Below are 12,552 nucleotides of genomic sequence, written 5' to 3' on the forward strand. Positions count from 1 at the left end.
ATTTACTATTGCTAGATTTATATATATTAACAATCCCATATATATAAATTTTTTTTGTGGTTTAGGAAATTTGAGTGAAAAGACATAAACATATATATATTTAAATCCTGTAGATTGTTGTTTTGCTTTCGCTGTCTGCGGTGTGCTAGAGATACTGCACCACATAGAACACGGAAGTTCGATCATTTTATCTCCCCAAGATATCTACAAAAATTTAATAAAAACTGCGGAGGAGGACTACGAAGGACGTGTCTGACACAATTGACTGGGTTAGAGACAATGGTTGTTTATTAGAAAAAGACTGTCCATATGTGGGAACATTTATGCCATGATACTCGCAAGGTACATTTTATTTTTCTTTCTCATTTTCAACATTTGTTATTGTCCACTTTATGTTATTTTGTTTTTCTCATATTTTAAATCTTTCTTGTACACTTTATTTAGCCTTTTTTAAGGATAACCACTGACCGATGCATAAATCTTCAAGAAGAAACATCGTTCAAAGAAAAAAATAAAGTGCTCCATAAACAATTATAATTGGCGGTTAGGAATGCACCGGTGGTGGCACAGATGATCTGGGTATCAGAGATGACTGAATTGAAGGGAGTAAGTCAAGTTTTTGAATTAATTAATTTATTAGCATGTCAAGTTAGAGATTGGTTAGTTTAATTTCAATATAATTGTAGGACGGTATATATTGTGGTCCTGAAAATGCAACCGACTTTGACGAGAATGAAAAAAGACATGGAGTTATTATAGTAGGATACGGGCATGAAATCAAAGATGGTAAATGGAAAAAGTACTGGTTAGTGAGGAATTCTCATGGAGAAGGATGGGGCGAAGAAGGTTATGCCAAGATTGACAGAGCCCATGTCATGGAAGATTACTAGTTGAATGTGCTTGGATTATCAATGGTATAACATACGAAAATCTAGACGGTATACCATATTAAATATGGTTACGTCTAGATCAGAAAATTTAACTTTATTCCGTTCTTTTTTTTAATAACCCCACATATATAAAAAAATTTGTGGTTTAGGAAATTTGAGTGAAAAGACATAAACATATATATATATATATATATTTAAATCCTGTAGATTGTTGTTTTGCTTTCGCTGTCTGCAGTGTGCTAGAGATACTGCACCACATAGAACAGAGAAGTTCGATCATTTTATCTCCCCAAGATATCTACAACAATTTAATAAAAACTGCGGAGGAGGACTACGAAGGACGTCATGTGTCTGACACAATTGACTGGGTTAGAGACAATGGTTGTTTATTAGAAAAAGTTATTGTCCACTTTATGTTATTTTGTTTTTCTCATATTTTAAATCTTTCTTGTACAACACTTTATTTAGCCTTTTTTAAGGATAACCACTGACCGATGCATAAATCTTCAAGAAGAAACATCGTTCAAAGAAAAAAATAAAGTGCTCCATAAACAATTAGAATTGGCGGTTAGGAATGCACCAGTGGTGGCACAAATGATCTGGGTATCAGAGATGACTGAATTGAAGGGAGTAAGTCAATTTTTTGAATTAATTAATTTATTAGCATGTCAAGTTAGAGATTGGTTAATTTAATTTCAATATAATTGTAGGACGGTATATATTGTGGTCCTGAAGATGCAACCGACTTTGACGAGGATGAAAAAAGACATGGAGTTATTATAGTAGGATACGGGCAAGAAATCAAAGATGGTAAATGGAAAAAGTACTGGTTAGTGAGGAATTCTCATGGTGAAGGATGGGGCGAAGAAGGTTATGCCAAGATTGACAGAGCCCCTGTCATGGAAGATTACTAGTTGAATGTGCTTGGATTATCAATGGTATAACATACGAAAATCTAGACGGTATACCATATTAAATATGGTTACGTCTAGATCAGAAAATTTAACTTTATTCCGTTCTTCTTTTTAATTAAAAAGAAGTATGTCATTGCAGCTAATGTTATTGTAGCTAATGTTATGTTAGTTTGAACTGAAAATTAAAAGTATACTTGCTGAATAACAACCAAAACCAGTTTCACAACGTGCAATGCAATGGACATGATTTCCTGCAAAAGAAATAATGAATCAGTAAGGTAAACTATGGGAATAATCTCGCATTTGATTACTAGCATTTGTTACATTGCATAACCTATATTGTGAGTTGTGACTCGTTGAAGGTAGAGCTACTAACATGTGTTATGTATGTAGTTAGCCATGTACCTAGGCATTATAACATTCATGCACTTAAGTAGTAGTAATATCATCAATTTTCTTGTAAATTCAAATTTTATTTATCATAAAGAGTATATATATAGAGAAAATGATGAATGTAAATAGCTTGAGCATTTCTCATTTTCCTCAATCAAAATCTCCTAAATTGTTCTCCTCTACTTGGTATCAAAGCGGGTTTGATCCCACTCCAACTTTTCTTATTGCGCACTATTGCCACAATAAGTCTTGGTTGTATCTGACTGGCAGCAGTTTGCACTCATTTAGCTTTTTCCAAACAAAGGATTTGAGGAGTTACAAATATCTTCTTGGAAGTGAAGTTGCTCATTTAAAGAATAGGATTATCATTTCAAAAGGGATGTATGCATTACACATAGTTAAAGAAACGGGTATGTGGCTGTAGATCAACTGATAGCCCCATGGATCTAAACCAAAAATTGCTAACAAGTCGAGAGAAGGGAGCCTTATTCTGATCCTGGGAGATATCAAAGATTGGTTGGAAAACTCATCTAACTCACTATTACAAGGCTAGATGTTTCTTTTGCAGGTAGTCTCTTTATGATAGTAAGTTGATAAAAATTAGATTTCCCAAATGCCACTGTTGTCTCTATTTGCATTTCCTAATTCAAATCTCACCCTTGACATGCTCTTGAGGAACAACCACATTTGGCTCCCCTGCTTGCGACAAACTGTGACTCATCTATGATGCAGAGTGACCATAATATGATCATGAAAATGAATTTAAAAGAACAATTGAGAAAAATGGTTCACAATGGACGGGCACTTCCCAACTCTAGAATTTGTGAATTTTCAACATTGTAATCAAATACTAGTTCAAAAGAACTATAAATTGTTACCGATATTAAGTCTCTAGACTTTTCTTTAAAAAAAAAAATTAAGTCTCTAAAAAGCTGATTATCTTAGAAATAAATGCATGCGATTGGGTGCAGTCACAACCCTAAGATTGCATGCACACAGATACATTTGAACCGTATAATGCAGTCATATTTAAAAAAAAACCAAAGAAATGTGGACCACCATAGCAGACACTCACACTGCATACAATCTAAATTGAATATACTAAAAATTTAAGCATACATAATAATAATGAAACACAATTACCATGGTGTGGGTGTTAGGTTTTAATGGAACACGATTTGACCACAGACTTTCTAGACGGCTTCCTCCAGACGTGGGCCTGGAAAGTTGTCGCAGGGCTGTCGGAAGTATGAGGATGGGCATCATCTTTTGCTTTAAAGGTAATGTAATAAGTAACACGAGGAATTTGCCGAGAGGTTGCCTTGACAAGTTCATCAAACACATAATTTGAACCCTAAATAAGAGAGAAAGATTAATGAAGTTGATGAATGAATAAACTATTATATATATTGGTAGTTAAGTAAGTAATTTAGAACCTTATTCTTAGCATTAAACTTTTTCAGAGCACGATTGGAGAGGTAAGTAAGAAGAGGGCGACATTGTTCTGTTAGTTCCAGGGGACGGGTAAATTTACTGCCACATGCAATTGCTAAGGGTGGAACAGGAATAGCATCGAAGGGCTGTGCAGGATGAGAGTAAGATATTAATAATCATATAAAAAATAAAATGAAACACAAAATTAGATAGAAAGAGAAAGATACGTACAGATATGCTACGACAGAGCTTAAAATACTCAGCCCGGACTTTGGCTATCTCCTCCTCATTTTTAAGATAGGCTTTATTCTTATACACAAATTGCGGACATCGAAAACAAAAAAGAGAAGGGTCATCGTCATAACGGCTAGCCAAATCATTCACCGTCAGCTTTTCAATTGGTATTAACTCCCAATCCGATCTCGGGTCCAATTCCGGTTCCGATTCTGATTCCTGTTCCAATTCCGTATCTAATTGTGGTCCCAATTTCGGTTCCGGTTTCGGTTTCGGTTCCGGTTCCGGCTCCGGTTCCGATGCCGTATCCGTATCCGATCCCGATGCAATATATGGTTCCAGTACCAGTTCCGATAGCTTATCCGGTACCGATTTCAGCCGCTTGTCATCGCAGATTTCCGGGGGTGATTGGGTGACGGAGAGCAAGAGTGAATCCATGGACATTGGGCAAGAAGGATCGAAGGAATCGCAATTCATTCAAATTCACATAAACCTATTAAACATTAAGGTGATCGAAATTTTAAAATTTTAATAGATAAATAAAAGTGTAATATTGTATTGTATAGAAGAATTTTAAGTTGTAAATTTATAAAAATAAAATATATAATCCAAAAATAATTTAATGTTAAAAAAAGAAAGAAAAGTTTCTATAGATCTTTATTATGTGAATGTAGATATGATTATTTGTTTGACATATATTTATTTGAGTTCAATTGTCAAATATTTTTGGTGTATTTTTTTTTTATTATATCAGTACATCATGATTTTATATATAATAATTTAACGGTTGTAATTGATCTACAGTATAAAAACTCTTTATATAAATGATATTCATGTATATGAATTAAATCATTCATGTTTTTATTCTCTTCTTTTAAAAATAATTAAAATAAGGAAACAAAAAAGTTAAAAGTTTTTTTTATCAATTGATAGTGCAAATTAAGAATATTAATACCTTTTTCTTGTTTTTATTCAAGTAAAACCTCAATTAATGAGTGGAAGTAGGGAATTTAGTGCCTAATGTATAATTCAAAATTGAAAACTCTATATTTTCACCGAGTCTAGATAGGTAAAATTAAAATGAAATAATTTTGTTATAGAAGTTTGAGAAGCAGGCCCTTTGATGGGCCAAACATTGGGTCTGAGAATGGGCTACTTGAGACATAGATGGAAGATGACATCTCATGTGAATTTATGGCATGTCTTTATACTCATTTCTTTGTAATGATTTAAAAAGAAAAAATTGTAAATGGTAGTATATTATTAGATTGTGGGTGGTGATAGAACCTTCAAGCTCCTTGTCAACGTTGAACATTGTCTCTCTAAAAAAAATGTTGAACATTGATTAATCCATTATTTATTTCTACTTTCAATCACTAAAACAAAGACTCGATCTCCTAAGAAATTATATTGTTTCTTTTAAAATGGTTCCTTTCAAAAATTTAAGCACATCCATTAATTATTTTTTACTTAAATACTTCAAATAATTTTACAATTTTTTTTTTTTAACTCATAGGTAAACAATAAATATATAGGTAGATAGAACTCTCTAGAAAGATAAATTTAAAATAAATAATATTAACTATTAACAAATTTAATGTTATTGTCAATTTTTTTAACCTTATAATTTAACTGATCGATGAATATTATATTTAAGGACATCTACGTTACAGAGTATAAAATATTGTATGACTTTTACTATTTCAATAAGCTAAATTAATGTCAACTCTAGGTTTCTACATACATAGGAGATGTTATTGTACCCAGATAAATTTTTTAATCTTAATTATTGTCATGTGATTTTATAATATTTGATTAATGAATTTAAATCATTTTCATATACAATCTTTTCTAGATCATCTAGTTGTATGATGAGATACTGCCAGATCTTTGATTATTAATAATTAATTACCTAAAGATTTGTGTTTAGTTAATATCGAATGAATAGATAAGATAATTCTCGAAATTATAATTATCGATCAAAATATTTATTAATTTTTGCAAACTCTCATATAAATTACTAAATTTATAAAATATCAATTAAAATTATTTATTTATTAATTTATATCGTTAAAGACTGTATTTTAATACGTTAAATGAACATTTCGTATTACATATTACTCTTACGTCAGTATAAAATTATTAACAACTAATTTGTTTATTGTTTATGACATTTATATATCTTGAAAACAAATTTGTCATTATTAAATTGTCTATTAATCAATTACGGATAAATTACTCCTTAAGAGCCCTAAATCTTAAGACCAATTTGTTTGCAAACTATAAAAGGGAACCGGTGTATTGTGAAGAATGGCTTAGAATTGTGAGAGAATAAATTCAAATTCAATAATTGCCAACAAAAGCATGTGGTGTGGAGAGACAACGAATTTGGTTGAGCTAAAGTTGTGCTATAATGTCTGCTGCCAAATAATGTAGACTATAGAATTGCCTAGTAAATCATGATGTTCTCAACACATTTTCACACTCAAAACAATTTAACAAAATAAACTTCTAATGGAAAATAAAATTAAATGTACTTTATAAACACGTGGAAGTTCATATTACATCTCGTTATTGTAAGACTTTCAACAATTATTTCTACAACAGACTTGAATTAAGTTCGAGACTTGAAGGAATGCGTAAACAATACCAACCAATTCGTTTTCGAATTTGTCTGTCCAAGCAGTGAAGATAGGGGGTTGACACGTTGATCTTTTGATATTATGGGGTGTAGCTTTAGGATATTATTGGAACAAGACAAGTCACATAAGAAATGTTTTTTTTTTTTTTGGGTAAAGTATATCTATATATTTTTTTTAAAAAAATTTCTTAATTGTCCTACTAAAATTTATTTTCTCAAATGCTCTACTTTTTTTTTTGAATAGGATGTCGTTCTCTGAAAAAGCGACCACCTGAAGAACAAAATTTTAAAATTTAATAGAAGGTCGTTTCTTGGAGAAACGACCTCTAACTGAGTACATTTTTTATTTATTTTAATATTTGTTTATTATTAGAGTTATTAATTTAATTATTTAAAAAATAAAAATACTAATAATAAATTAAATTAATAATTCTAATAATAAACAAATATTAAAATATAACAAAAAAAAATTACTCATTTAGAAGTCGCTTCCCTAAAAAACGACATTTTATTGAGTTTCAAAATTTTGTTCTTCAGATGGTCGCTTTCACATGGAACGACCTCTGAAAAAAGAAATAGGTCATTTGAAGAAATAAATTTTAAAGTAAGACAATTAAATATTTTTTTTAAAAGAGATATATATACAAAAGTTTTTTTTTTTCTGTCTGATTTTAAAATCCAATTTATTGTTTAGACATTTAAATGTTTATTTGGTTACAATGAACTATTTTAATTTTATAAAAATGATATGTAATTTTGTTAATTTTACTATAAAATCAAATATATATATATATATATGGCAAAAAGTCATCAATATATTACTCCACAATATTCTAAAGTCCTAATTGATTTTTCTTTAAAGTGGACTTATCTTATCTAATTATAGTATTATTGAAGAAAACGATAAAATTTACGTCCAATTATTTATGTCATGTATGATATGTCTTATGCAAAAAAACAAAAAAAAATGTAAAGGACACGTCATTGATATGTCTTATGCAAAAAAAAAAAAAAAAAGTAAAGGACACGTCATTCTTAGTATACGTGCGAGCAAAATCATGGCATCTAATGTTGCATTGCTTCATGGAGCAATTAGTGGGGACAATGCTAGCTAGTTCTTGCGAGAACCATCTAAAATTCTCAATAACTAGCTATCATAACTTATAAGGGTAGTTGTTAGCATAATCTTAAGTAAAATAATAATAATAATAATAATAACATAGACGGTGATGAAAAAACTTTGATATAACTTATAAGAGAATGGATGGATGGTCAAAGTATTTTTTTCCATATTTTTTATATTGTTATTTTTTCAGTGACGAACAAATGAGCGAACAAATATTATAGAATATTATTGAGTTTGAGCTCCTACACAATCTATTAGGAAAATTGCTCTTGAAAAAATGAGAAGAAGGAACGGATAGATGCAACACGGGATACAAGAGCATTAAGAGGATTATGTTTATTTTGAGTTTAAGCGGGCAATGGATTAGGATTTTGAGTTTGAGGATCATATACAGTAGTAGGAGGAGCAACAAGATCCTATGTATGAAATCACATGGAAGAGGAGCAACAAAAATATGTGTATGAAATCTCATTGAGGAGGAGTAGTAGGATCATGTGTATGAGGATCACATGCATCATGATGAGCAACAACCAAATTTTGAGCCTGATTAGCCTCTGTTTTTTAGAGGACATACGATCTTTTCGTCCTTAAGAAATATGAGCACAACTAGAGTGTGGGACAAACATGTTAGTAAATGATTTATTTTATTACATAGTATAGTATGTTATAATATAATATTTTAAGCATATAGTACAGTATATGTATATAATTTAGTATATAATTTTATTTAAAGTTTAAATGCAGTTTTATTCTCGTTATTTTTAGCATAATATAGCATAGTAATATATTATATAGTATAGAGAGTGTTATTTCAATTAATTAACTATTATAACATAAAGTACTATTAACTAACAAATAGTATAGTTTATTGTGTATTTTTTAATTAAACATGACAAATTCATTGATAATAGATATGTATTAACTACTAAGATAAATCAATGGATTACTAGATCATGTTTATGTCCTCTACAAATATGTAGTTTGCATATGATTGATAATAATCTAATATCTGCTTTTGCTAAGAGATGACACATAAATATTAGTTCATTTCATCTGCCATTTAGTGAAATGACTATTAGTCTTGACGATGTTATGAGTCGGTTGAGCATACCATGTTATGAGAAGTTATTCACACCTCCAACTAACATGGGTGAAGATTTGACAATTGTTGTTGTTGAATTATTGGGAGTGGATGAAGCAAAAGTTGTGAATGAGACTAGGAACCAATATAGGTGCTTTATATAATGTTGAATGGTTAAAAGCTGTGTTTTTTTAAGAAACTTCATGAAGACCGACTTGACTATGCAGTAAGGGCATACCTACTTCATTTAATAAGGTGTATTATACTAGCTGACAAAAGTTTTACTCTTAATACTTGTAGTAAATGAGCACGAGGATCATCTACTCCTGTTGTTTTATATGACTATCTTAGATATAGTACCATGACTGCACAGAAGTAGATGATAGGATATTTACCTCTATTTCATGTATATTTTTTGATTATTTTTTATATTTATTATAATAGGATTATCACAATACCCAAACACACAAATCATGAATAGTTATTAGCAATAGACAAATCAAGATCTCTAACCACACCTAATAAAAGTTTTAAGAGGTTTTTTTATGTTACCTCTAAAAGTAAAAATCAAAGGAGATGAAATTCATTATTGTTGAACTTTATATTTATTTTTCAAACATACAAGAACCCTAACCTCAAAATTGGCTCATTCTATTTCTATTTTCCTTCCATGGCTGAACCATTAATCTATTATCTCTTTTTGTTATCTTGTTGCCATTTTTCTTTGTTCTCTTCACCCTCACTCCTCCTTTCTGTCTCACAATTTTCCTTGTCTCCCCTTTCTTTCTCTCGACCATCTCTCTCATTTTATTGTCCTTTTTTTTTTTTTTTGCTAAGTGATGAAAAAAAGTGAAAATAAGGCAAAATTGCATGATTGTTTATTGGTTATGTTTGAGGTGAATGAAGGTAAGCTGATGGATGTTACTGGCGTTTTTGTTCTTTTAAAGAAATACTTTAATTGTTTTCTCTCTATCGAAAGACTAAGAGATATGAGAATAAATATAGTATTTTAATTTTTCTTAGTTTCTACTTTTATATTCATAAACTCCTTTCACTTTACTAATTATAAAGTTTATTCTAAAAAAGATCTCATTATTATATCACTAAAATCTTAAAAATATGAATATTAAATAAATATCTATCATTTAAATTTTTAATAAATTATACTACCCTCCACTTATTTTCAAATATATTTTTTGAGCTACCTTCGTATAATAATAATAATGACATATATAATAGATTACGCTAAAAAAGAAAAAAGAAACTACAATCTCAAAACAATTGGTATATGTTATGCACAGGACTTGAGATTGCATTCTCCTCCTAACTTATACATCACCTAATCTGCTAAAAAAAAACATCCAGGATGTATCTGGAAAATAATCCATATCTAAAAAATAATTAAAGAAATTTTTTATTAATAATAAACAATAAAATTTTAATATTATTAAAACTACAATGAACCTACAAATAAACTTACAATATTAAAATTGGTAATATTAAACAGTAATATATATATAAATATGATAAATATATTAAGTTTTTGATCCGTTTTTATTTTTGGATCATTTTTATTTATATAGTTTTGTTAGAGGAGTATTTAATTTTTCATCACTTTTTTTGGGGTTAAAATTTATCATCTGTTTTTCAAGTAAAAGATAAAAAGATCATACGAGAGGAGCATAATTCTAACATTTCAGTGCTTACGTACAACGAAATTCACATTTAAAATAATCAATTAAGGTGATAGAAGAGTAGGTATCCAATTTGATCTTTAAAGTTGCAAGACTTGTAAATGTAATTATTAACATTTTATAAATATAATAAAGGCTAAATTACATATGTGGTCCTTTAACTTAGTTTCAGGTAACGTTTTAATGACTTGTAACCTATGTTTATCATCTGTTTTTCAAGTAAAAGATAAAAAGATCATACAAGAGGAGCATAATTCTAACATTTCACTGCTTACGTACAATGAAATTCACATTTAAAATAATCAATTAAGGTGATAGAAGAGTAGGTATCCAATTTGATCTTTAAAGTTGCAAGACTTGTAAATGTAATTATTAACATTTTATAAATATAATAAAGGCTAAATTACATCTGTGGTCCTTTAACTTAGTTTCAGGTAACGTTTTAGTCCTTTATTTTTTTTTTCCCGACTTGGTCCTTTATTTTAATTCTAAGTGACAATTTGATATTTTATGTTTTAAAATTTCAACAATGTTATCCTTTTTTATACAAAATTTTTTAAAAAATTTCAATCAAAGCTCATAAAATTAATTATATTCTTCAATATAATACAAATCTCATCAAATCCGTAATGCAAATCTTCAAATAAACTCATATTTTCATACTTTATTTGATATTGTTATGAATAAAGGACTAAATCGAAAAGAAAAAAAAAATAAAAGACTAAAACACTACCTGAAATTAAGTTAAGGGACCACAAATGTAATTTAACATATAATAAAAGTTAACTCATACAATTACGAGATCTTTAATTTATTCGAGACAAAATATTTAATCTACATTAATTTGTCATTAATTTAAGCTATAATTTAAGAACATCTAATCATCAATATTATAAGTGATTAATCGTGGATCATTACTTAAAAACTATTAAAAATTATAACGATTATCGATAATATTTTTCAGAAATAATAGTTTGTGACCCTATTTGTTTGTATGAATAAGACGGTGATTTTATTGATGTTGATTCAATATTAAATAAATATTATTATTTTTATTTTTATTGAAAAAATATTATTTAAGTCATTGTCTCAATCATAAAAATAAATATAATACATATGATCGTTGAAATTTTAATCATCCGTGATCCATATTAGAATTTACATTTTAAAATAATCTCAAAAAATTAAAATATGTTCGGATTTATCCTTTTGTGTCGAGTTATTCTCTTATCTTTAAAAACATATATCCAATCATTTTATTAATTACATTTACAGAGTTGAAACAATTTACTTTCATTTATGTTATAAATTTGTTATCAAAAGTCTTACTTGATCATTCAAAAAATAGATAAAATTATATCTTCTATTCATCAAAATATCATATAATTAGTACGTCATAATAATTGTTATAAATAGATTATTTATCATTTTTATGTTATAAGTTGGTTTTTATCTTTAAATTAAATATTTACATTGTTGAATAAATTTTCAATTTACTTACAAGTTTATTGCCAAAAGTCTTGATTGATTGACTATTCAAAAAGGTAAATTATACCTTTAATTCATCAAGTCGAAATTATATCACAATAATGATTACGATATATAGAGATAGGTGTTACGAGTCAGTTTTGATTTGGTTTTTGGGAGAATATAAATTCAAACTAATAAAAAATATTGATTTGGTGTTGATAATTTTTACTCAAAATCCTATCCAAACTAATAGATAAAAAACAAGTTGGTTTGATTTGATTGATATTTTAAAAAATACAAAATAAATTAATTATAAACTTTTAATACAATTAAAGTATATAAGTTACAATAATATATATATATATATATATATATTAATACAAAATATTTTTATAAGATAAATATACTAATATAATGTGAAATAAAAGATATAATAATACAATATAATTGTTTTGTTCAGGTTTTCGGTGATTGAATTTAAATGATATAAAATTGATAACTGAACCAATATATATTAAATTTGATTTAGACTAAAAAAAAAAAGAATCCAGACTAATTTAATTAGTTTGATTTAGATATTTGAATTTACATGGTTGTTGGTTTAGTTCTTTCACTTGTAACAATATATGGTCCATCAAAACTAATATTGTTTACAACTAATATCGTTTACTTTTT

The 12,552-nt window shown here is 28.2% G+C and overlaps 1 protein-coding gene across 2 annotated transcripts; it reads right to left on the reverse strand.

Moving 5' to 3' along the window:
- On the reverse strand, positions 1 to 4,457 carry LOC101491169 (uncharacterized). Of its 2 annotated transcripts, XM_004507967.4 has the most exons (4): positions 3,863 to 4,455; positions 3,634 to 3,777; positions 3,341 to 3,551; positions 1 to 2,055 (listed from the first exon to the last, which is right to left on the reverse strand). In XM_004507967.4, the coding sequence occupies exons 1-3, from the start codon at positions 4,340 to 4,342 to the stop codon at positions 3,354 to 3,356; spliced, it is 822 nt and encodes a 273-aa protein (XP_004508024.1). In that variant the 5' UTR covers positions 4,343 to 4,455; the 3' UTR covers positions 1 to 2,055; positions 3,341 to 3,353. The 2 variants fall into 2 exon arrangements, with proteins under 2 accessions (XP_004508024.1, XP_073227022.1); XM_073370921.1 differs by lacking the exon at positions 1 to 2,055 and having other exon boundaries at positions 2,931 to 3,551; positions 3,863 to 4,457.
- Between the last annotated feature and the right edge of the window lie 8,095 nt (positions 4,458 to 12,552).

The sequence above is a fragment of the Cicer arietinum genome, chromosome 7 (genome assembly GCF_000331145.2).
Source record: "Cicer arietinum cultivar CDC Frontier isolate Library 1 chromosome 7, Cicar.CDCFrontier_v2.0, whole genome shotgun sequence".
NCBI classification, from domain to species: Eukaryota; Viridiplantae; Streptophyta; class Magnoliopsida; order Fabales; family Fabaceae; genus Cicer; species Cicer arietinum.